Genomic DNA, 26,886 nt, shown 5'->3' with positions numbered 1-26,886 from the left:
TTTATTTACATCATGTCTGTAATATTGTTATAAGATAATTTGCGATCTTGCATAACTAAACAAACTTGATTTTGACTGAGTTGATTTGTATGGTGAAGAGACATGTTCGGTTCAATTAGTTTTGTCGTGGCCACAACATATAAACTTGTGGGAACCTGATATTAAGTCGTGGGAACGTCATAATATCTCGTGGAATATAATATAATTTTGATATAATTTTGAAAAGATAATTTTGTTGCGGTAACGACATCATGTTGTGGCCACACGATGCAAAGTCGTGGCCTCGAGATCATATGTTGAGGGAACAATATATTTATCTTGTGGCATCGACTTCATATTTTGAGAAAACATCTATTACTTGTGGCCACGAGTTATGTTGAACCACGTACACACTGTGAGCCTACAGCAGTTGGAGATATAGATGACTGATGAAACAACATTTTACTTTGAATTAGTAATGTAAAAAAAAGATATATTGCGGGTCTGGCATTAAGACATGGGTACGTTATAAGGGAAAGACACCTGAAGCGTATTTCGTCGCAAATTTGCTGTCTTGAATGACCCGAAAGTCAGCGCGCATCGTGTTAAAGCTGTATTGCCCCAGTTTATACACATCTAACACTCCTTTTATCAGAAACAAATGGCCATAACCTGTAAATAGACATAAGTCATGATATTTTGTTTGGGGTAAATGACATGATTTTGCTCATGGTTATTATATTTGACAGATATATCTTAGCCAGTCATTTTACTTCTTTGAAATGCCTTTAAATGGCAAATTAGACCAGTAAACATGCAGTTTTACACTTGCCACAAAAATGATTTAAAGCCTCCACTTATTAGGTGAACTGTTCTTTCTGCCTAAATATTAGCCTACTTGATTTTATTCATGAGGGTTATATTTGACATCTTATTCAGTTCCTTTTTTCCTAAATTTTTACCTGAGCACGCCTGGCAAAAACGTCCGAGCCTTGACCGCATCGCTTCCATTATGAGCGCGCTTGCTGCACGATATGAAATAAACTTATATGAACATAAACGATATGAAAAACTTATATGAACATATGAAATAAACTTGAGCGCGCAAAATAAACAACAATCGACTAGATTGACTAGCAGAAATTAGTAGTCGTGCAACCCTTACTTTTTATTGACGTAACGCAACATTGACAAAATGTGCAACCAGATGTTGGAATGTGTGTTTTTTTTAAAGGGAATATTCTAATGTCATTTGAGTAATTTTGACAGCCCTAGTGTGCACCCATAGAACCTGATCGGGTCAGTTGCACTGGTGCACCTACATACTTTATTCACTGTCGCTTGGAGTAAAAAACCATGGTCAGTACAACACATTTTACCGACACTTACCCAGAACCACATTTTTCAAAGTGAGCCTTTTGAATACAGGCTTTCGGTTGGCCCCACTCCAATTAATGAGTCTCGCCAGTGAAGTGTTCATTGCTCTTCTCAGGACCCTTCCCACAGTGTCTTTAAGAGTCATGCCTCGAATCATTCCAAGGAGAACAGTCTGAAATAAAAGACATGTACATCATTAGTGATTTAAGGAATATAGCGCGAGTGAGAGTGGGGACTGACTAAATAGGAATTATTTGATTAATGCATAAATTTAACTCACCAGATTTTTCTTCTCCTCTGGATTCTTTAATGTCTCCTCCAAACATTGTAGCTCCTCAATAGTTGAAAGTGGGAGCCCAAAATGTGTTGGGTCTGGGATGAAGTCTGGAACTGCTTGACTGCTGGTGATTTTTTGGAGCTGCACCAGGATGAGCAACTGCTGCTCTCTGATAGAATCAAGCTGGATGAGGATCTCCTTCGCAATTGCTGTAAGACATGAAAAAGCAGATAAAGTAGCAACACATTGTACGTAGATATGTCAGAGTAAACCGAGATGGATCACTTTGTAAAATTCCTACCTGTAGGCACAGCCTCCCGAGAAGACCTGTTTTGAGGGTCATGTTCTTGTGGAGTGTTCTATGAAAAACAAAAAAATTTTAATCTCATTACACACAAAGTGAATTTTTATTTCCATGAGCTTTAGCATAGCTTTCTTGACCTTCTTACTTGATATCTATCTTGGCCTGATGACCGACTACTGCCAGCTGCTGCATGAGTTGGGGTGTCAGTAGGAGCCCTCAGGCTGTTGGTAGTGGAGACTGAGACTGGAGACCACGGTGGTGGACTAGCCGCTGCTGTGATATTCACTGACGGGGAAGAAGCCCACGGACCTGCTTCTGAGCTGTTTCCATCAGAAGGGAGATCAACTGTGGTCTCTGAAATATGGCCTGGTGACCAAAAGCCTTGACCAGCTAGCTGACTCCCATCACCTAGAGCTGTCACAAAGGTACAATTGGCAGTTGTGTTAGTTTAACACAGATGCTTAATAAAATATTAATCTAAACCACTGTAACAATTGTAACAGGCCTACCACCAAGATATGGGATGCAGGGGGCTGGTGCAAGTGGAGTGTAAGATTTCTTTTTTTTTGGTTGGAGCACTGGAACGGCAGTCAAACCTGTGACTTCCCACCCGTGAACTCGTACTAGATCGATGTACTCCCAGTTACGAGCTCTGACGTCACATAGCCGTGTTGGAAAAACACGGGTTACAGGTTGCCTGGAACACAGCATCAGATACACATATTTAATTGTAGTCTCTTTGGAATTAGATGGTTTTCTGCATGATTTAGAGTAGACAAAATATTAAATTATCTTCATTAACGTAAAGGTTACATAAATCCACACTAAAACGTAAGCTAACAAAACACAACCAATTATATATTTCTGTATTTATATTTTATTATAATATTTATCTATGAATGCATCCCATTAAACATGCAAACACACAGGATAAGTTTGAGTAGGTTTGGAGTTAGTAGGTAGGAGATGAAAGGTGCCTCAGGATTAACTCAATTTGTATGGAGTTTTTATTTTTTCACTTTTCACAGTTTTCAGTCTATCATATAATTGTGTATGGTCTAAGAAAAAAAATGGTTAGTTGTAAAATGGTTTGAGTATTAAAAAATATTTTCAATTAAATCAAATAACGCTCAAGCTTTGTTCTTTGTTTCAAAATATATCATTAATCATTTGACTAAAACAAATGGATCAAGTATAATTTTAACTTTTAAAAAAACTTAACATTTGTTGCAGTATAGGCCAGTATAGGCCTTATATTTTATAATATTTTAGATATATTATATTTTCAATAAAATAGTTAAAAATATATTTATAATAACTTTGTTTTAAACTTTGTAACGTTGCTGCGCTCACTTCCGGCCTCAGACTGTCATGCTGCAGTCAGACTCAGACCTATCACAAAAGTTGGCCGTTGTACCGTTAACGTTATTCAGAATGTTATGAAAAATAAGTGTCACGTTCACAAATTGCCCCAACAGTCAGCCACCCACGGGAAAACACAAGATGTTGTACATTCATTTGAACCAACAATAAAGTTAAAGATGGCAGCTTTCAGAAACGACTCGTTTTGTATTATTAAATGTCGAGACTCGAGAGTGAATCTGTTACAGGCCCGTGCAAAAGACCATATCTATGCCTTTTACGACTACGTCATGTCAGCGCGCACACAATAATGGCGGACGGTCTGCACATATTCAATATCTTCACAACCCAGAACATTAATAGACAAAATATTTGCAGCATTGAGTTGTATTATGGAGCAAACTAACCAATCATAGTCCCCAGCAAGTCCCAACCAATAAACATTTTCTTAAAGAATGAAAATTAGGTTTTTTTTGCCGTTTCTGCAGTGTGAATTGTCTTAATCCAGCTAACATTTTGTTCCACTTGTTCTTCACAAATCACTGTGCTCATAAATATTATTCACGTAAATTACATTCAATAAAAATTGTCTAGCCTAACAATTAGCCGTTTAGCTAACCATGTTAACTTCCTTCGCGCCATAAAAATCGGAGCCACTTTCATTAACGTTATCTAGCTTGTACTCTGACATGATAAAGAATTTAATAACGGTCCTATTCATTCTTAATTTAATTCTAAATTATTTCATTCCTTTTCTGGAGGGAAGCATGTCAAAGACCATGAACAAAGTTTAAACGGATCGATAATAATCAACATATAATCAGCAACAGTTTAAAATTTATAACTAGATAATATAGGATGTTAAAGGAACTCAATTGACACTATACTCGGCGTTAAATTTGATATATGAAATTGAACACAAGACTTACCCGCAATGGCGCTGGGTCGAAAAGGGAGGATTCCAAGTCAGACGTTAAGTTTTATTTCACCCGCGTACGTCACTCCAGCGATGCGATCTGACCCTCGCTGCCGTTGAAATCGGCTTCATGCTGGCAAAAGGGTCTGAGCCGAGCGCCCAGAGTTTAAAACAGCCGTCAATGCATTGTATTGTGAAATGCAAACTCAATGTTACGAACAAGACGTTGTAAATGTAGGCTACCCATCCTATTAACCCAAGTAAACACAGGATATTAAATGTTGGCCGGTAGAAAAATATTTTAGTTGGCATTTTTTATTTCTGTTACCACTGTGCATGTTTAAAATACATGAACATATCTTCATGACAACTAAATATTTTTCCTATGGTTATTAAAGAATGATCTGTAATACTAGGCTATTATTATTACACGCAAAACATATTTTGGACAAATCAAGACATTAACGAACTATAAGGTCAGGAATTTACGTCAATTACGTCAAATAAGGGATATGTTAATCATCAAATCTTACACAGACATGAAGCAAATGCTCAATTTCCATGTTGCTTCCCAGAATGCAAATGTAAATTCTCAAAATACAATGCTCTCAAAGCTCATGTTTATCGCCATCACAAAAGACCACATACTCATTTTGATGATTCGACGGGCACGTTTGTTTGCAACAATACAGACTGTCAACAACAATTTACAGACATGAGCAATGTCCTTTCTCATCTCAGGTCACATTTAGCCAAGGGAGAGGTGGTGTGTTGTCCTTTTGAAAAATGTGACAAAAATTTCAGTTTAAGATCAAGTTTCACTGCCCATGTTTCACGAAAGCACAGGACGTCTACATTTGCACAATTACGGATTATGGATACCTTATCTGAGCAACCTTCTTCAGCATTTGTTGATGTTACTGAGGATGAGGTTGATGAAAGTGAATTCACAGACTCACTGACGAAATGTAACGCAAAGTCATTGTACATGAAAAATCTCTGCCTGTTTTATATGCAGCTACAAGCCAAATACCTGGTGCCATCGTCAACCATTCAGATGATTGTGGAGGAATTCAGTGGTTTAAATTATATCTGTCATCAGTACACACAGAAGATGTTCAGGGAAATACTCAAGTCAAAAACGACCCTCTCACAATGTGATATTGAATCTGTGGTGCAGCCTCAGCTTGTAATTCATTACTTTCCACAGAATACCAAAGACAGTATTATCAGAAAAAATTTTCGTACGTGCATCCACAAAGTATGTATCTTGGTCGTGATGAGAACCGAAACCAATGTTATGCACAGTATATTCCATTGAAGAACACTTTAAATCCATGTTAATAGACCCAGTGGTGTGGGAGCAGTGTGCCAAACATCAGCATGTACACTCTTCTGTGTTCTCTGACATCTGTGATGGCTCTGTATTCAAATCCAATGACTTGTTTAAGCAGCCTGAGATTACAATCCAACTTATCTTGTACCAGGATGCCTTTGAGATTGTGAATCCCCTTGGGTCAGCTAAAAAAAAACACAAAATGATTGGAGTGTATTTTACACTTGGCAACTTTGAGCCATTTTACAGATCATGCATTGATAACATTCAGTTATCACTTTTGTGTTATGAGAGAGACTTTAACTATTTTGGTCAAACCAAGATTTTTGCTAAGTTGTTGGCAGATGTCAAAGAACTTGAAGAGCATGGATTTGTGACATCTTCAGGTGACATAGTACGTGCAACAATAGTGGCTATTATTGGTGATAATTTGGGGTCCCACTGCATCGGTGGTTACTCACAGAACTTCAGTACTGCCAAGCATTGCTGTAGGTATTGCTTGGTATCTCGCAGTGAACTTCAGAATGTGTGTGTAGACTTTCCCAATCGCACAGTTGAGTCCTATAAGGCGGCAGTGGAAACTCTAAGGACGACCGAAGAAAATGTTGTAAATGGGTTGAAGTTTGACTCCATTTTCAACTCTCTCAAAAATTTTCATGTTGCTCAGCCTGGCCTTCCCCCATGCCTTGGCCACGACTTGTTTGAAGGTGTTGTAGCTATTGATCTTGCCATTTTCTTGGAATACTTTGTAAAAAGGAAGTGGTTTTCATATACACAGCTGAACAGGAGACTTGCACAATTCAAATATCTGGATTCTGATGCTGGTTCTGCCCCCTCCCAGATATGTGAAAAAGGCAGAAAGTTAGGTGGTCAAGCAGCTGAGAACTGGTGTCTCCTCAGATTTCTTCCTGTCATAATTGGAGACAGAGTAGAGTCACAAGACCCTGTATGGCAACTGACTGTTAAGTTGAAAGAACTGGTTGAGCTAGTGTGTGCTCCCAAGATTACCACTGCACAGATTGCATATCTCAATGTCTTAATACCAGAATATCTGGAAACAAGAAAGGAGCTGTTTCCTGGTGAAAATTTGAAACCAAAACATCATTACATGCTTCACTATACGTCACTCATTTTAAGTCTTGGACCTTTAATTCGTTTATGGTCATTGAGATTTGAAAGCAAACATTCATACTTCAAAAGAAGTGTGAGAAGAACACAGAACTTCAAAAATGTATGCAAGACATTGTCACACAACCATCAACTTCTTCAAGCATATCTTCACTCACGGTCATTTTTTTCACCAAAGCTTAAAAGTGTTGACTTGGCCACATACTCTCCTCATTTGTACAGTGATGCTGTGTGCAAAGCTGTTGAGACAAGCTTGCTTAACGAACCAGACTTTGTTTCAACACGGGTAGAATACAAGGGTACCCTGTACAGGAAAGGAAACTTAATTTGCCTTAAATGTGAAGAGGAGAATTCTATTTTACAGTTTGGACAGATTGAGCTGATTTTCGTGAAAGACGATGAGGTGACTTTCCTTGTGACTCCCCGCCCCTCAGTGTATTTGCATGATTATGGACTTTATGAGATTTTGGCGGCGACAAAGGAATTAATTTGTGTAAATGCTGAGGAATGTCTAGATTATTATCCCTTAAATGAGTACAGTTTTATGGGACTGAAGGTCATTACTCTGAAGCACAGCGTTGTTCATCTGTAAAAGGATAAACTGTCCTCTCCCAACAGAAATGGATGCATTGTTGACTTTTATTGAGAATGTGTTCCCAAACCCTATAACTTCAAAGCTAGCCATAGAGGGTTTGAACAGCCTAGGTGTGGAGACCATAGATGACCTACAGTTTTTGAAAGAGGATGATCTAGGTGGCTTTCTGAGACCGATTGAAGCAAGAAAACTAATAGCCCAAATCCCAAGTAAGTTTTCAAATCAATGGTTGTTTTTACATATAAACTAGTCAACATTTGAAGTGGATCAAAAAGTTCATTAAGTTCACAAGAACAGGTATTGGTTTTAAGACAACTATTATGAAAGGTTTGATCCACTTTAAATGTTGACTTTGTGTACATGCATACAATTAGATGAACTGGAAAAACAACACCCCAGTCTCTTTCATTCTGTACTTTGTTAGCTGTACTCTTTACTTGTATTACAGTGTATCAATGTGTTTCTTGTTTCTGCAGTATGGTTTTTAATGCAGTTTTTTGTTTATGCCATGTAGATATTGCTTCCACTCTGCAAAACACTGCCAATGATTTGTCTGCTGAATACACTTCTGATGCATCAGGTTCACCTGCTCCTGGATGCTCAATTTCACCATCCAGCTCTTCAAGTGGAAGACGCTGATACAACATTAAACAATCCACAAACATTTTGAAAGCAAAACATGTTATTTGTCAATTCTTGTAATTCATATACAGAGAATTTGCAATGTGAGCATGCCCAGCCTTTAGCACACCTGGCAAACAAATTGTGCCACACGTGCAGTTCACAGAGCAATATATATGTATATGTACAAACCCGATTCCAAAAAAGTTGGGACACTGTAGAAATTGTGAGTAAAAAAGGAATGGAATAATTTACAAATCTCATAAACTTATATTTTATTCACAATAGAATATAGATAACATATCAAATGTTGAAAGTGAGACATTTTGAAGTGTCATGCCAAAAAATTGGCTCATTTTGGATTCCATGAGAGCTACACATTCCAAAAAAGTGAGACATTTCATTCCATGAAAGTGACACATTTCAAAATGTCTCACTTTCAACATTTGATATGTTATCTATATTCTATTGTGAACAAAATATAAGTTTATGAGATTTATAAATTATTCCATTCCTTTTTTTCTCACAATTTCTACAGTGTCCCAACTTTTTTGGAATCGGGTTTGTATAGGTATATGTGTATATGTATACAAATCTGCAGATTTATTGTACACTAGTCAACATTTGAAGAGTTTTGGGTATTGGTTTTAAGACAACTATTATGAAAGGTTTTGATCCTCTTAAAATTTTGACTAGTGTAGTTTAATGGCACAAATCAAACTGTGATAGCACGGGGCCTCAAAACATTGATTTTGGAAATTGCATACATTGTGATCCATTCCAAATGTGGTGATTACCTGGTGCATGAATGTCCAAAACGTCTCCAGTTGAGTCCGCAGCTTATGCCAGCGGAGAGTGAAGACTGTTGTGCATTGTTCAGAGCAACTACAGGGCCACAGTGCAGCAAATCACCAGCAACACGTTAAATGTGCCCATTTCATGCTAGTGATTTGTTGCGGTCCTTGTGAAAAATGCACAACAGTCTCCCCTCTGACAATAATGCACTGCGGACATAAAACAAGTCTGTGCACCACTTTAAATGCATACTCTATATAGTGGCACATGAACAACCCACAAAGTCCTATGCCATCTCTGTTTGTCCGTTATTAAACTCCAATAAATCTGCAGCTTGGGAATAGGCAATTTTGCCAAAAAATTACAGCTGTATGAAAAGTGTTCATCCTGTAACCTGTGGACATTGGTTTATCTTCTAGGTGACAGTAGCTGTGAAACTTCGTTTTATGACCATGACTGGCATTATAGTTTTGATGTTCCATGGCAAAAAATGCCAGCAAGTTTTATGGAAAAGTTGCAAAATGGCGAAAGGCCAAGTTGCTCTGAGAGAAGACAGTTGGTCCGCATTGTTGCTTCTGAGATCCTGGAAGTCAGCAAATGTCCAGCAAAAAAACATGTTTCAGAAATAGCCCGACAAATGGTGATTGCATACCCAAAGTCTTTCAGAGATGAGATTAATTCCCAGGTTGTAGGAAGTGGATATGATTCTCTCCTCAAACAACTGGTGTGTAGAATTGACAATTTTAAAAGAGCAAAAGCTATTAGTTCACCACTTTGTGGTACTCTAGAAGTATCAACAAAGAAACGAAAATTGTTATATGGTTGTATACATTCTGATCCACAACTGCTAGTTGGAGAAACATCCGAATTGCAGCAGGAAAAGAAAGAGAAGTTGCTAGTAATGTTTCAAAATAATGAAAGTGATGTAAAGACAATCTATGACTTAATGACTTCTACTTACACCTCTCAAAGAAACAACATCCAATCTGGAAAGGAAACCAAAGATTTACTTGATGAGTGGCCATATCTCTTTCAGCCAGCAGGAATGAAAGCACACTTTAAAGAGCTCACTGGCATTGACATAAACAACAGCTTTGAAGAATCTGCTTCCAGTAAGTTCAGAAGAATATTGGAGTACTTTCAATTTCAGTGCACAGAAAGAGCAAGCAGAGCAGGGAGAATACTCACAAAGTATAGAGCTGGAGGGGATCATGTTTGTGGGGCAGTGATGTTGCTGCTAACCCATTTCAAAAATGACCAAGACCACTTTCTTGTGATGGTAGAAGACACCTCTGTTCCAAGTGATATATGCTCAGAACAGCTTCCAGCAACACCATGTATAGTAGTGTGTGGTGGGTATTACTATGATCTTGCAACACAATAATTCCTGGTTTCGGGGTGACCAGAACTCACATTCTGTTTAATATTATGTCTTACTGATTTTGTGTTTGTTCAAAGGAGAGAACCCACTGACAGCCGGTGTGTACATGGTAGCAGTAGACCAGATGATTGTAAATGACCATCTCTTGAGTTTTACAGAAGCCCTGTATCTGATGTTCTCTCTTTACTATATATTGAACATCAGTTACCCTGTAGAACTGGGAGCCACACTAGAATTCTTGCAAAGGTAATTCATAGACTGCATTCCTTTGGTTAAGAAGCATACAACAATTATTTAAGGATATTGTTTGTGTTGTGTTTTAAAGGTGCATCTTTAGGATAAATCCTCATAAAGGTACCAAGGTGGAAAAGAGAGAGAAAAAGAGAGCGTACTCTGTCAACCCCAGAGTATTAAGTCTTGACGTCAAAAATTGCTGCATTTGACTCGGGAGAGTAACAGGTATAGAAGCTCTGTTGTCTTGTATAGTAGTGGTAGACTTCATCTTCTGTGTTTATCATTCATCGATGATAAAGTGCACCAAAGGACAATAATTTTTATAATTAACTCCAATAAATGTGATGTAATTGTCTGTGACCAAAACTGAGAGTATTTGGTTAAGACTTGTTGCTGTTTCTGCTCTTCTTTTGTTTTGGGTTTTAATTATAACTGTGTGTGTCCCCACAGATGTGGTCTTTCAGAAGACTGACATTTCGCTGAAGAACAGGACAAGACCGACTTTTTGTACTTCAGTGCAGCGCTCTGTTCCTTAAATCATTTTTATTACCTTGTGATGTGATAAACTTCAAAATTATCAGAATCCAGGCCCAGTGTTTTTGTTTCTTTTAAATTGAACACATTTGTGTTCTGAAACATGCTTTATCCATTTTCCCCATGTGACATGTTCAGGATTATCAGAATCCAGGTCGACTTTTTTTTTTTACTTGAACAATTTTGTGTTCTAAAACATGACTTTTGCTGGGAAGTGTTTTTCCATTGTTTGATCTTGAAGGTTTGCTATATAATAAAAATCTGAAGTTGTTTACAGCAATACTCTGGCTACCATAATTTATTGTATAACATTTTACAAAAATTTGTGTTTCAAGAGTATTTAAAAAAAAAATTTTTTTTGCATTACTTCAGTCACACAGTATAAAAAGATGTCCCTGTACATTTGGTTTAAATGGGGGTGCACGCCGAGGAAGTTTGAGAACCACTGGCTTATAGATTTGGCTTTTTTGTGATTAAAAAAAGCCATTTATTTGCAATGAAAATGTTTGAAAAGTGGAAAAAAAGTGCTTTATTAAGAGAAGAGTGTTTATTAAAAATAAAGTATTTATTGGGTAGGCTTGGGGGTCGGTGTTAGAAAGGCTTTTATTCTCACAACAATGTAGCATCCATTTAACAATTTTAATAAATATAATCATTTGCACTCTATGATAATTATTGGATCCTGTTAATCTACAAAAATACTAAGGTGCAACTATCTGCCAATATAGCTAGCATCTAATTAGTATTTACACTTACTGCAAATTTGATAATTATATTTATTAAATGAAAATTATTTACACCTAATGTAAATAGCATTACGTAAAAATGCTGATATTGTCACTTAGTGAAAATAAAAATATATCTGTATTTTTCTTAGTGTAAATAGCATCTACAGGTGGTTATTTTCTGATTTTGATATGGAAATCATGACAATTAGCTTACCTTAGCAATAAATGGTTTTCCAGAAGTGGTGTAACAAGTGGGTTGGACAGGAGTGTGTGTTTGGATGAGGATACCAATAAGTGAAACGCATACTCGAAATGTGACCTCTTTAACCCATCCCAGTGACTGGTGAACACACACACCCGCAACACGCGGGTGCAACAAAACGCAACAATTTTAATAAACAGTCGCAACACGCCGGCTGTGAGACTGGAACCGGAAACTCTTGGGCTACAAGCCCGACTCTCTAACCACTAAGCTACAACAGCCCACACAATAATAAAATGCTCTAACAGCCACAAGAGAAAACTGATGCCTTCCACCACTAACCACAGCGGCAAAAAAACAAAAAAATATATGATTTTATAAACAATACAGTCCAGCGACAGATCGCCTCTTTAACAAACGAACGATATGTATGACATGCATAAAAACAATAGCAGGCAAAACACTGACTATAAATCAAGGAAACAACACAGTACATTGTGTCGGATCACCAATGAAGTTTAGAAAAGATGCGTAATTTAACTTAATGTCTTCAGTGGCACAGGCACTAGTGTGGATGCCTCGTTTATTTGATGCTTGTTTCAAAGTCTATATTTGAAATATATATGAATATATTGGTAGTGGGTGATAGATACATAGTCTTATGTGTGTTATGAATGCTCTGCAAGTTAAAAAAAAGTTCTCCGAGTACGCCATCATTTAGCCCGTTAACACGTGTTTTAGTTGTGTTTAGTTATCGGAGGCATTACGGTTATTGGCCGTATATCTAGAAAGACTGGCTTGGTGTGAATAGATGATTTTGCTAGCTGTAACAGCGTAGTCTTCTTGACCTGCTTTTCCATAAGAATGATGATAATATTTATCCTATTCGTATTTCTAACTCAATGGGACGCCAATTGTAATGTCTGTTTCCACGATAGTCAATGAAATCAGTATGAAGTGATCAGTCGTCACCACGTCAATAAATCCGTTCCCAAAACTTTTGTGGGTGTAATTATCTTTGTCTTCTCGTTTTGAGAAATTCCGCCTGGTAACAGAGTGGATTAATGTCTGCCAAAACAGAATAAGTATTCCTACTAAATACCTTAAATGTAAATACAGTGCATTCATAAAGTAGTCTGACTCATTTTGTCTACAGATATGTTGCAGTCTTGTGCTGAAATTGTTTACATTTTTGCTACTCTGTACCCTATTATGATGAAATGATAATAGGTTTGACATTTTTGCAAATGTATGGAATGTAAAACCCTGAAATATCATCACATTACCATAAGTATTCAGATCTTTCAGTGGCACATGTCTGTATTTCCAGGACAAGTCCTTTTTTATTTAATATTTTATACATGTGTCAAAATGTATGTTGTTGTCATTGGTTTGAGGGTACTTACAATGAGAACATTATAAAAAGTGAAGTGTTCTGAATACTTTCTGAATGCACAATATAACATTTTTTTCATTATTTATTGCATAAATCTTAATGTTAACTTTGTGTTTAGCAGGCAGAGTACCCAGATGTGGTTAGTGCAGCACAGAGCCTCATCTCTGCGCTAACACAGACTCTTAATCCTGTAACACCACGTTCACAAGTTCAAGTGCAGGTTCAGGGGCAGCGGCCAGCGGTACAAGAACAAAGACAGACAGATAGCACCATTGATCAGGAAATGGGCAGGTGCATGTTGCTGGCCATACAGAGCATGGAAACCCTTACCAATATTTTTAAAGCTTTTTAAGGCACTTTGTCATGTACATGGTCAAACCCCTACACAATTAAAATTTATGTTACCAAGTTAAACAAAATTATTTGTTTGACTATGTACCTACAAATTTTGTTGAAAAAATAAAAATAAAAGAATAATAATAAGAATAAAATAATTTTCCTTATAGGTCCTTTCCTAGCATTTTCCGAAGACATGCAATCTGCGGGAAAAAAAGAATAAATGTAGCATCCAGAACACTTACCAAGACTTCAAAAGGGTTTAAACCTTTTGATTTAAATGTATATCTTCTTGATAAACATTCTGAAACCACCCCTCCTCCTGCACATGAACCCAAGCTTGTTCAAGCAGGGCTTGGGAAAAGGACCATCTCAATTACAATGGACATGAAACATTCAGAGGTAATGTAGTCTGTCTTTTTGTACAACTGGAAAATATAAGTTTATACTAGAATCAGTAACCCTTTACAATAAGGTTCATTAGTTAACTACATTAGTTAACATGAACTAATCATGAACTGCCCTTATAAAGCATTTATTAATCTTTGTTAATGTTAATTTCAATATTTACTAATGCATTATTAAACTGTTGTTAACATTAGTTAATGCACTGTGAACTAACATGAACAAACTATAAACAGCTGTATTTGTATTAACTAATGTTAACAAAGATTAACAAATACAGTAACAAATGTACTGCTCATGGTTAATTCATGTTAGTTAATACATTAACTAATCTTTAACTATTGAACCTAATTGTAAAGTGTTATCCTAGAATCATGAGTTCTTGTACAAATATTAAAAAATATACACCGATTTTTGTCGTTGTTCTCTGTATTGACAGCACTCCAAATATACAAAACAATTAGCTCAATGTTAAAATTGACCGGAGTTCTCCTTTAAGCTTTAAAGTGCTATTCAATAACCTGTTGCACAAAATGTAACACTAAGTATATATCTTGGCCAAAGTCTCTGGACTCTGCGACAGGATTAATGGTTGTCCTGAGACGTGCCATTTCATCCTCTGAGAGCAGAGACTCAACCTGAGGGACCACTACTCCAGTGTTCTCCTCCAGTGGGTAAGTCTCATCTTGCAGCAAAATGTCAAGGTCCTGGATAAAAAAAATAAATAAAGACAAAACACCCCTCACTGTAATGCCAAACTCGTGCATTCTTCGTTCCACGGTTCGTGTTGACATACCAAGCAGTTTAGAAATGCAAGGTACAGTCAGACCAAGTTCAATTAAATGTCTGAGGTGCTGATCAGATGCAATTAGTTTGGGACGTCCCCTTGGTCCAGCAATTTCACTCACAACAACTGAAGAGGAACGTCTGGTGTCCAGACGATTGGAAAGTACAGAACAAAGGTGAGAAAGGCACCGCATTACCTCTTGAGGCATATGCACACGACTTGTGTGTGCAGTGATCAATGTTAAACCATTTGTGCAAATAAAATATAAATAATCCAGGTCCAGAGGCAAGCGCTGCATGGCTTCCTGTAGTCGCGACAAGAGTCTCTCTAAAAGCAGCCTTGACACTGCCTGTGAATATACACGAAATATTAAGTGAAATTATCTAAACAAATCAAAGCGATCAGTTAATGCACCTATAATATATCCGATTTAACCCACTACCAATATATTCATGTTCAATTACCTGAGATTTTCACGCTAATGATCCATCTTCACACCTGTAGAAATTAGCCACAGCATCCATCCATGAGTCGCATTGGAGTGACGTCAACTTCCCTCTTCGATTGATTGGCTAGAGGATGAGCTGTCAATCTAGAACTAGTGGACCAATGGTGATGCTAAGACCCGCCCCTGATTTACATGAAACTCTAACGGCAACTTTTGGAAACGCAAGCGCAGAATGTAGAAAAACAAGAGCAAAGGAGAAAAGAGCACAGGCATACAAAAAATGAAAGAGCAGAAAACATGATTTTGTGTGCGATTCAGATCATTTTGAATGCATCTTTCAGTTTTGAGCAATATAATTTTAAACTTGTTTAAAAGTTTGATTCACGCTTATTATTTTTATATCCGTGACCGCGTTGTTTGAAATTCTGGTTAACTTTGCATTTATTTTAGCGTTATATTTTCACATACGTGACCGCTATATATTTGGCGGGAATTTGATCCCATACCCAACCCCCTCCAGCTGAACAGAATTCAGTCTGTGTTTTGGCTCCGAGGAACGGTGTGTTACTGGGCTGAAACATGCCTGCACTCAGCAGCACTACTCTTTGTATTCATTATATTCTCGCAGCCCATATTATTATTTTCACAAGACCATAATGATAATAACAAATCATCAATTTATAATTAATCATTATTGTACGAAAATCATTGTTATTTGTGATCGTGGATGTTTGTGAAAGGCTTTAAGCGGAATCCTCTGTTCCCGCCTCACAGCGCACGGGACTCAGACACAGCTTCACTGTCTGCGGTTTGACTTTACTGAATCAGATTGAGGCGAATACAACTTATTGATAATGAGCCCAACATTTAGCAAGCAGGAAAACATTAATTCTACCTGAAGGAAGACGTATTTTATTGAGCTAATGCTGTTAAATAGAGAGAGAGAGAGAACCAGTCTAGGGTTATTCTTAAACTTTTAGCTCATTATATTAAAGTACCCCACCCAGCACTAGACGTCATTTGGACGTCGTTTTCTGGTCTAAATCAAGTCGGCCCGTCATGGCCATCTTTTAGACCAAAAAGCGACTTTGAAAATTGGTCTTCGTTTGGTCCGTCGGATTTGGTCCAAATTAAGTCCAAAAAGCGACATTTAACGTCTTTTTTTTTATTAATTTATTTTTTTTATCCATATTTAGCCCCAAAATAGATGTAGATGGGCTTTAGTCCAAATTTATCAGAAAAAAAGCCTTTTATTTTCCACCACAAAGCCATTAACATAAGCTAGTGAAGAAATATATTAGACATCATGTCTGAAGCACTGTTAAATATATTGAAAAATATTTTGAAAACACTTGATGGGCACGTGCTGAACTGGAGCGGAGGAAGTCACCATGGAAACGGGGCACAGCTCAACCGTCAAACAGCTGAACGGATGCTGTCTCTAATGGTTGTTTTCACTAATTTCAGGTAAGTTTAATCCCTAAATTACACAAATATTACATAAAAGTGTCCCTGAAACTTTCTTTCATGTAAATGACACGCTTACGTTGAAAATGTACTTTATAGAAATGGTCAGTGTCTTCAGAAAAAGTCTGTTAGCATCTCATCTGTAATGCTAACTACAAGAGGTAACTTTATATGCATCTTTCATAATATATTTCGCCTACATCAGCATGAATCTGTAATTTTCTTATATGTGTGTTTATATAATATTTTCATAATATATGTGTGTGTGTGTGTGTGTGTGTGTTTGTTTGCCTGTTAGTTATTTTGATGTCCACACTATAAGAGTATTACTCGGTTAGTAAATCTAAAACTTTAAATTCTGTTATTATTCTTTTAATTTTTTTTGTTTGTATAATCTGTAAATTATTTTTCTTTTCTGCATTTCACCTCCGCTATAGTTTATTTATAATAAACCTGGCATTGTATAATAAATATTGTTGGCTTTGACAGATTGACAGAATGACAGATTGTTTATGTTCTAGATTCTTCCATGCTGATGGCCGTGCGTGGATCCAGCTGAAGAACATTTTTAGACATTATGAAACATATTACTAGTAAGTAATACCTCAAACATACACTACCATTCAAACGTTTAAGGGTCAGATTTATCATGTATTTAAAATAAATATTTTATGCTCACCACTGCTGCATTTATTTTATTAAAATACAGTAAAATAGTAACATTGTGAAATTACTAGGGGTGACCCGACTAAGGTTTTTCATAGTCGAATCTGAATGTTCGAATCTTGCTGATATTCGACTGATAGTCTAATCATATGTTTGGGGGCAGAATACACAGTCAAGTCAGACATTCGACAGTCATAATTACTGATCTTAACACACTGGTAAAATGTGTCATGAATGCCTCACAGATACAAACGGGGTAAATAATAGTTCATCATTGATAGATCTTTTCTATTTCAGAGACTGAAAATCATTGATAAATCACAAGGTAATTGTAACTTATTGGAAGAGGAATAATAAGAAGAAATGAAAATGCATGTGTGACTTAATATTGCTGCTTATTTTTCAGTGTGTTGAAAGTTCTTTCTTGTCATCTTTGTGCATTTTCACATGTTGTGCATATTTATGGATCAAATTATTTAACGTTGTTTAACTTTTTAACATTATAATATTGGTTGTCTTCTCTTTTTTCAGAGTTTTGCTCCAACCCCAGTTAAGCAGACCTGAGCAGCTGCTCAAGGTTCAGCAGAAACTCTGCAGAACGGTGGTCCTCCAGCCCAGGACTGGACACCAGTGTTGTAAGTCATTGTGTCTCTTTATAGTCCATGTTCAGGAGATCTCAACATTGTCTCTCAAGGTCCACTTACATGCAGAGTTTTGCACCAACCTAGTGCAGTGCACCTGAACACATTAATCAAGGTCTTCAGTTTTACTAACTATAAGTCACAAACAGGTGAGTGTGATCATGTGTGGACGTAAACTCTGGGGGTGAATCACTCTGGGGTGCGTTTCCCATACAACAATGCAACTCGCTGGTTTAACTACCATAGTACGATGCATCTTTAAAGAGATCAACTAGCTAATCACTACTGTTTCCCGAAACCATGGTACCTGTGTCGCAAAACCATGGCTTGAACCACATTGGTTGGAGCTGTCGTTATGATGTTCTTCTACTTCGATCTAATGGCGGACTGGTGCTATGAGCACACATCGCCACCTGCTGTAAATTTGGTTCTTTTCTCTTTTTGATTGTGCTTTCTTAGTGACGATGTGGAGTAATTACATTAACAACTCAACATTCATTCTTTGCACAATAAAATATATACATATATAAACACAATGTTGTCTTCTCTGATCCCTAAAATCTATAACTATTAATTTCACAATTTCATAATTATACATTTCTTATTGAATATTGATAGATCAGCACAATGAAAATGAAAATAAATGATGAGTTTTACTGTTGACCAATGATCACTGTGATAGTTATACTATTGTGTAGACCTGTTGCATATTTTGCTTAAGATCATTAGCCTACCTATTTAAGTTCCCTTGCCATACAGCTATGTGTTCATATGACCTATATGAAAATGACGCGAAAACCACAATTTTCAAAAAATGAAGTTAGTTCTTTTGGAGGAGGTGGAGAATGAAAAACAATACAGCTATTTTCAAAGCTGAAAAATTGTGTTACAAATGCTGATTAAAAAAAATCCTGGGCGGAAATCACCCAAAAAATAAATGCTGCTGGCTATGGTTATGAGCGAAGCCCAGAAGAAGTTAGAAAAAAGTGGACGGACTTCGCAAGTGTGACAAAACGGAGGGCTGCAGCACGTAGAAGGGAAGCAAAAAAGACTGGTGGGGGTATCAACTCCGTTCCTCCTCTGACTGCAGAGGAAGAGAGAGTTTTGGCCATCCTGGGGCCTGAGGCCTTGGAAGGGATCCCTGGAGGCATAGATGCATGTGCATCCACCAGGCCTTTGAATTCAAAGTTTAGCCCTGGAACATCAGAACCCCTCCAGCCTGGCCCTGGAACATCAGCAATGAGTCCTGGTCTTGGGCTATTGCTTCCTTCTTCTGACTCCCCTCAGTCTGAGGCCTCCTCATGTGCTGTGGAACGTCGTTCTGGCATTCCAGAAAACCAGCCATTAATCTCCCGCCAAAGGAGAAACAGGGGACGTTGTGGCTGCAGTGAGAAGCTGCTTCAGTCGGAGAAGAAATTATCTGAACTCCAGGGAATCAGGAGAGAACTGAGGGCCCTGAAGGAGCAGAAAGGCCAACATCATCAGGAGGTTATGGCCTATAGGAGGCCTAAATTGGAACTCCTGCAACAACAAGCCAGCAAGCCCTTGATTTTAAAACAAATCAACATATACAATATATTAATGTTGTACCTTATAACAAATCAAAGATGGTAATAATTAATTGTAGTAATTTAATTAATTTAGAATGATTATTAGCCAAGGTGTTTCTATTAACTCAAAAGCAGGTGTACTAATGCCTCTCCTGATAAAACAGTGTGTATGTGTGTTTCACATGCTCAACAATGGCAGCTTTACAAAGATTCTTACAGCTGGAGCACAGAAGGCGACTGAGAAGTCAATCAGTTTATATAAATGCCCACATAAGGACAAATTTTACCCCTCTTGACTCACTATCTGATGATGCAATTTTAAGAAAATTCCGTCTTCCAAGGACCAAGATCCTTGAATTATTTCAGATAGTAAAACCACACCTTCAGAGGGCAACAAGAAGAAACTACGCCTTAAGTCCAGAGGTGCAGTAGTTAGCTACACTGCGTTATTTTGCTGTTGGAAGTTTTATGGAGGTGGTGGGTGATGGGGTGATGGCCAAGTCTTCAGTCAGCAAAACTGTGACAACAGTAACACCTTTGCTTTTACAGCTGATGAAGAGCATCCTGGTTTTCCCCAAAATTCCTGAGGAAATACAGCTGGCCAATCAACAATTCTATGATCTTGACAACATCCCCAGAGTGATTGGCATCATTGATGGCACCCTAATCCCAGTATTAAGCCCTGAGGTATATGAGCCCTTGTACATTTGCAGGAAGGGCTATTCAGCCATTAATGTTCAAGTAGTGTGTGATCACCAGGGAATGTTCACTGACATTGTGGCAAAATGGCCCATGCAAAAGTCATGTGTGCTTCCAGGCCAATTCGGCAATTTGCCAAATGGCTGAAGACGGTAGTTTTGGTGATAGCTGGCTCCTGGGAGACAGTGGATATCCTCTTCGCCCTACCTCTTGACACCTGTGCAGAGGAAAGGTTTAATCAGGCCCATGGAAGGACACGCTCTATAGTGGAGAGGACTATAGGACTGTGGAAACAACGTTTTCACTGCATCAGCAAGTCCAGTGGTGGCCTGAAGCTAAACCCCACCAAAAGCTGTTCTGTTATTGTGGTTACTACAATTCTCCACAACATTGCAGTCAGGGAAAATGTCCAGCTTCCTGAGGAGGAAGTTGATGCCGTTGGAGCCGATGGTAAGGAAGATGCTGTTTCTGATGATGATGATGATGATCCTTTGAACCCAGATCAAGGCAGAATGCATCCTGCAGGAGCAGAAGTCAGATAACTTTTAATTCAGAATATGTTTGGAGGGTAGGCTAATACAGTATTTTACAGTTTGGATACTGTGTTTTCTATTATTTGTTTAATTTAATCTGACATAACTTGTGTTAATAAATAATGTTGTTTATTTGCCTATGTTTTCCCCCAGCAGACTTCACTTAAATACTTTTGCAAACAATAAATATGTATTTGTTTCTCATAACACCATGAGAATATTATATTCTACTACACAAAACTGCTTATTTATAAAAAATTTCTTCATTCATTGACAAACAATACTGTGGTTTGAGTGTGTAGTATTTTAAATAGCCTATGTTAACATATGTAAATTAGCCTATAGGCTAATTTAGGATAGGCGCAATAAGCTTTTGCTTCTGCCTATTCCTTTTCAGACTTTATGTTGATTTATGTCATCATTTGTTAAATGTTTAAATGTCTGAATAAAATATATCTGAATCTGCCTACGTTTCCTTAGCGCTAAGCACTGCATGTGTTGCGTATATGTGTAATGCCACAGTACAGATACAATTTAATATTTAAGGGTAGGGTGACCACCCGTCCCGCGTAGCGCGTGCGCGCACAGCGTTTGAAGCCCAATTCATGCGTCCCACAAATTGAGACTGTGTCACGCATAATCAATGCTTGCTCAAAAAAGGTTGGTCGCTCTATATCCTCGAGCCCCAGGCAGCCAAATGAACTTGGTTGACTAGGTTGTTGTCAACTTTTTCGTTGTTGTCATGACAGCGCACGCACGTGCATACCAGACACACTGGGAAGGAACTTTTAGATGCATGCTTTCCAATTCGAAAAATGGAGAAAGTGAGCCACTGCCATCATCAATTAAAAAAGAGAAGGTGTGTCCTGTTTCAAACTGTTGTTTTTTCATGCGTCTGCCTTTACTAACATGCAAGATCACCATCCTTTCTCCCCCTTCTCGTTCCGTAAACCTCTGGAGTTGTGAGTTTAGACTATTTTTTTTAACTGTTCCTGTGGTGTTGAGCAACTACAATTCATTTTAATCCTATAATTTTATATTATAATTTATTTAAAGTGAATAAATTGTAATGAAAAATAAATAAAATAGCTAAAGTAAATCGTAAGTGGAAGTGCATCTGTCAATTCTGTCATGAGCATACATCAGCAATTACACATGTTTAGGGGAATAGGGCATTATTAATATCACTGTTGGGAACGTTACTTTAAAAAAGTAATTAGTTATAGTTACTCACTACTTGTTCCAAATAGTAACTGAGTTAGTAACTGAATTACTCTAAAAGTAACTTGTTACCAGGGAACGTAACTATTTCCGTTACTGTAAAAAAAAATAAAAAAAAAAGTTGCTATGTGTCAAATAATTTTTTTTTTTTTTTTTGGAGCGGTTTTCATAAGTCAGTTAAAATGAGTAGAACAGACAGGTGTTCGTACATAACTTTCAATATTTATTGCACGTCAACAGACAGCAAGAGTTTTATCTTCCAAGTATTATCTTTGTAAGAAAAGTGTTTTTGGCCACTAGCTTTGTAGATGCGTGTGTCACATATTACATGTACACATTACATGCACATTCTTGCCTTTGACCACAATGAATTTGAATTAGTGCTTATATCTCCACCTTGAAAATGCCAGCTTTTCATCGGATTGCTCCTGACTCGCCATCGGCGTTATTCCAAACACTGATTAATATACCATGTAAGGTGGTATGTGCTAGAAATGGGTAAACCACTATCAGTGAGTCTGCCCATGGGGTGGGGGCACCGCCGCACAAGGCAGTGTCCCACATTGACCCTCAGAAACATACCCCTTGTCCCCCCTTGGGCTTATTAGCAGGTGGTCACCCTATTTAAGGGTAAACCCCTAAAATATTTTTTTGTAAAATATTGCTATATGACAATTTGTCTTTGGGAATTTAACAAAGCTACTCACTTGCACACTCACCGTTTCTTCGCACAAACGAAACCAAGACTGCGTCCCAACCGGCATAAATAATCATTTCGTAGGGCACTTGGAAGGGAGAATAATTGCGATCATCATGCTATTATATCATTTCAAATAATTTGTAATGAAGAAAGCAAATTGTGTAAAACCTAGGCACCTCGACTTTAAGTCATCCAAATCACTTAAACTGGATGGTGAAAGCTTCGAAAGAAATAGGCTATAGGGTCGATAGCTCTGAATAGAACACATCCCAGCTGCTGCGAAATCAATGACGTCGACACGACAAACTAACAAGGAACTATGCTTCTAACCACAGGTCAAGAGCTGTCGTTCCAACCACACAAGTTTGCGATGCAGTTTGCAAACGTTCGTTGGAACGATGGTTTCGGGAAACACCAAATCGTTGAACTATGCTGATAACGACGGAACTTGCGACCATATTTGCCCAACGATGCTTTCGGGAAACGCACCCCTGGTCCGTTGCTCAGTAGTCAGTGGTGAAGGGCTGCCTTAATTACAATTTTCTTTTTACGGTGCACTGATAATTCGCTATAGGATTACACGTAATAAGATTTTAAAACACAAACTAATAATATATTTCAGCATAAACATATCACTAGAAAGGTAATGTCTAATCTAGTAAACATTTCCAATTAATTTATGAATTAAATCTTGCACATACATGTAATAAAGTATTTATCATAATGTGCTGTAAATAGCATTAAAAAAAGATATCAGTTTTACTGTTTTGCATTAATGTCAGTAGTGATGTTGTACAATGAGGACAGAAATAGCCACCAGTGTTTAGTGAGGCACAGTGCTTACCAGTACCTAAATGTATGTACACAATATATTCACAACTTGGCAAACTGTGAAGCTGATTGAGATGTAAACTCTGCATGACAGTGGACCTTAAGCCAAGCATAGGTCTCTGCAGGAAAGTAATGGGAGTTACCAGATCAGGGTGTTTTTAGACCATGATACCTGATTGGCTGACGTAGTGACGGTAGGTTTAGGGGTGGGGTTAGGTAAGGGGGATCATTTTGATTGCATGATTTAGAAACATCCAGCAGTTTGAAAACACACACTAAGTCATAAACGCCCACTTTTGCTCTGCAGAGACCTAAGTCTCACCTTAAGGGCCAGAGTTGACAACCCCTGACATACTGATTAGTTAATAATTCCTCATGAAGAACGAGTACACTTTAATTTGTACATTTTGGACAAGGACAACCTTTGTTTTTGTATTATTAATTTACATTTTAGTTACTGTTTTCTTTCTCACTTTAGATGCTGGAGAAAAAACTGCGAGGCTAAAGCATTCAAAGTGGAAACATCTACCGTGGTTCATTAATCCAGAATTGGGATGGAGGAAGGAGCAGAAGAAGCAGAAGAACAGAGATTAGGAAGAGATCTACTGGTGCCCTGTGGGAACCCATTTACCTATGTGTTAGTTAAACCAAAGATTTTCTTCACTCACCTTCATGTTGTTCCAAGCCAGACTTTTGTTCATCTTTGAAACATAAATGCAGAACTTTTTGATGAAATCTGAGATTTTTTTATATTTATAAAATAATGCATTCAAAAGAGCACCATGATGCATCAGTGTTGCATTGGCGTGAGAGCTGGCCATCTCAGGTGCTTTTGTGAAAATCCATTGGGGATTCATAATTTCTGAATACTTTTTTTTTTGCTGGTTTTTTTTTTGCATACACAAGGCATCTGTTAAAAAAATATCTTAATTTGTGTTCTGCACAAAAGGGTGTTATGGGTTTGGGGCAAAATGAGGGTAAGTAATTAATGACAGAGTTAAAATTTTTGGTTGTTCTAATGTGGTTATAATTGGTCATAGTTTATTGTCTTGAAAAATTATATTTATACAGAAAGATGGATTCATTTGATAAGTTTATAGTAAAGACTTTTAAATTGATAAAAAAAAAATCAAAAATAAATACTACTCTTTTGCAAGATCTATTAAAAAAATACTGATAAATGTAATGGTTTCCACAAAATATTGGGCAGCACAACTGTTTTAAACATTGATAATAATCAGAAATGTTTCTTGAGCAGCAAATCAGTATAGTATAATTATTTCTGAAGATCATGTAACACTGAAGACTGGAGTAATTGTCTAAAAAATTCAGTTTACAGGCATAAATTACATTTTACAATGCATCCACATAGAAAACAATTATTTCTGTAGTTATATTTCACAATATTACTGTTTTTACGGTCTGTTTAATCAAAGGAGGCTTAAGATGTGATCAAGAATTTACATGAAAGATGTGTCAATAAATGTGTCAATATACTGTGAATTGTCTTATTTTCACTAATTAGGAATATGAAAAATAATTCACGGTTGTAATTAGGTCTGAAAAGACGTCTTTTCAACTTTAACCTTACAACCATATTTAGATGTAATTTTGACGTCTTTATACAGACGTCTTTTCACCTTTCACTTTAAATCCACATTTAAACGTAATTTGGACGTCTTTTTATAGATTTCTTTTCGACGACCTGAAAAAGACGTCTTTTCACCTTTCACTTTTCATCTAAATTTTAACGTTGTTTAGACGTCTGCCAATGACGTCTTTTCAACGAGTTTCTGCTGGGTGGGACAAATCCAAACACCAGAAATGTTATGGATTTTATGAATAATGAAATGTTATGAAAAGTATGCATTTTATTTATTCACATGCAGTATGGTTGTTGGTATTTAGCAGTTAAAACCTATTTTTAAACTTGAATTTAAATACTATTAAACTAACTTTTAAATATCAAGTTTATAAAATTAAAAATGGTAAAATATCAAAGTGCATGTTAAATAGCCTAAATGAACTTGTGTTAATAATATAATTAGAACTAAAAATATAAATAGATTTTTTTTACATGAACAACTCCTGAATAAAATGGGACAGCAACCTTTATAGCAAACATTTTTAAATCGTCCACAGCTGATCAACGCGAGAGGGGGATCTGCGCCAGAGCGCGTGAAGTGAATGTGATGAACGAAGTCATTTTCAGATGCAATGGAAAAAACAAAAACAAAAAAATAGCCTAGATTAGGCCCATGCAGGCTCTGCTCTGAAGTAGTGTTGTACTGTACCAAAATTTCAGTATTCGGTACCGATACCAGTAAAAATCCACGGTTCTCGGTACCAAAGCAAAACACAAAAATATGCTAATTAAAAAAAAATTACTTTTTAGCACTAAAAATAAAACCAATGCCATTCTTTATACTATATATTTCTAGCACAATGCCTTTATGTAAAAATTAACTTTTAGGCCTAATGAATGCATATTTGTCATTTTAACTGAACTTAAGACTGGTGGTGATGCTTAAGATATTTTTGGTCATTGAGGGTTTCCGTTAAAAAAAATAGTAATAGATCATATTAATTATTATTAAAAGATAATACTACTACTAATTCTACTATCATAATAATGAATATACAATGCACTATGAATTGATGAGCTGCTGGGTTCATGAATATTAATCACGTTGTCTGCGTTTGGTCAAACTGATTTGCTGAAATCAAAACAGGGACGGTAAGAGATCAGCGCCAGCCAATGAAATTGCCATTTGCGCATTAGCTCCGCCCACTACCGGAGAAACCGTTATGTTTTCTGCTTGATCAAAAATGATTATGAATAATTCTAAATGAACTCCATTATTTTGACAGGAGAAGACAACAAAGAATAGTTTACATATAGCGTGTCGATTCAGCGTGGTAAGACTCTCGCTCTCTCTCTCTGCATGTGTGAGAAACAGCGCTATCAGTAAAGCGACGGTGAGTCGTGCGCCTTCACAAAGAGTTTAGAGAGCATCAATTACAGGTGCGCTGTGCGTCCATTGAGATGAACTGAAATGAGAGAGAACTCTGAGAACTCTGAAGCTCAGATGCTGAAATTAATGCAAGTGTCATGCACTTCAGTCTATGTAGTAAACAAATCCGCACGTCTCTGTCATTCATTAATTCACACAGAGACGCGCAGAACACTGATTAATATTTCAAACAACTTTTGTGTCTTAACATTTACAGATACTGGTCCATATGGAGATTTGATTTGATTAATTTATGCTAACTTTGACACATCCCATGACTCCATATTGAAATGTAAGTTTCATTTTCATGACTGGATTTTGAGATTCAGTCCTCGTTTTCTGCTTCGCGGAAATCATAGCGCTGAACCGGGTTTGAACGGGACCTCGGTACTACCGGTACTTAAAGAAACCTGGTACCGTCAC

At 37.1% G+C, this 26,886-nt stretch overlaps 3 protein-coding genes and 1 long non-coding RNA gene across 8 annotated transcripts in view; 3 read left to right on the top strand and 1 right to left on the bottom strand.

The window, feature by feature from the left end:
• Positions 1 to 26,886, bottom strand: part of LOC132106060 (gastrula zinc finger protein XlCGF8.2DB-like) — a 155,349-nt gene that overhangs the window by 113,174 nt on the left and 15,289 nt on the right. The gene's annotated exons all lie outside the window — the stretch shown is intronic.
• LOC132106038 (uncharacterized) lies at positions 5,538 to 7,908 on the top strand. Its single transcript, XM_059511647.1, has 2 exons — positions 5,538 to 7,483; positions 7,789 to 7,908. The coding sequence occupies exon 1, from the start codon at positions 5,553 to 5,555 to the stop codon at positions 7,269 to 7,271; it is 1,719 nt and encodes a 572-aa protein (XP_059367630.1). The 5' UTR covers positions 5,538 to 5,552; the 3' UTR covers positions 7,272 to 7,483; positions 7,789 to 7,908.
• Positions 8,390 to 10,684, top strand: LOC132106085 (uncharacterized). 2 transcript variants are annotated; one of them, XM_059511714.1, is made up of 4 exons: positions 8,390 to 9,802; positions 9,974 to 10,042; positions 10,149 to 10,317; positions 10,397 to 10,684. In XM_059511714.1, the coding sequence occupies exons 1-4, from the start codon at positions 9,181 to 9,183 to the stop codon at positions 10,512 to 10,514; spliced, it is 978 nt and encodes a 325-aa protein (XP_059367697.1). In that variant the 5' UTR covers positions 8,390 to 9,180; the 3' UTR covers positions 10,515 to 10,684. The 2 variants fall into 2 exon arrangements, with proteins under 2 accessions (XP_059367697.1, XP_059367696.1); XM_059511713.1 differs by having other exon boundaries at positions 8,395 to 10,042.
• On the top strand, positions 16,386 to 24,946 carry LOC132106171 (uncharacterized). 4 transcript variants are annotated; one of them, XR_009424036.1, is made up of 6 exons: positions 16,386 to 16,608; positions 16,708 to 16,769; positions 17,130 to 17,201; positions 17,572 to 17,599; positions 17,806 to 17,909; positions 23,928 to 24,946. It is a non-coding gene; the product is annotated as an uncharacterized LOC132106171 (long non-coding RNA). The 4 variants fall into 4 exon arrangements; XR_009424037.1 differs by lacking the exon at positions 16,708 to 16,769; XR_009424038.1 differs by lacking the exon at positions 17,572 to 17,599 and having other exon boundaries at positions 16,388 to 16,608.

Source organism: Carassius carassius, chromosome 26, assembly GCF_963082965.1.
Source record: "Carassius carassius chromosome 26, fCarCar2.1, whole genome shotgun sequence".
Lineage (NCBI taxonomy): Eukaryota > Metazoa > Chordata > Actinopteri > Cypriniformes > Cyprinidae > Carassius > Carassius carassius.
Note: the sequence above shows the minus strand (reverse complement) of the source record. Positions and strands in the feature narration are given on the sequence as shown.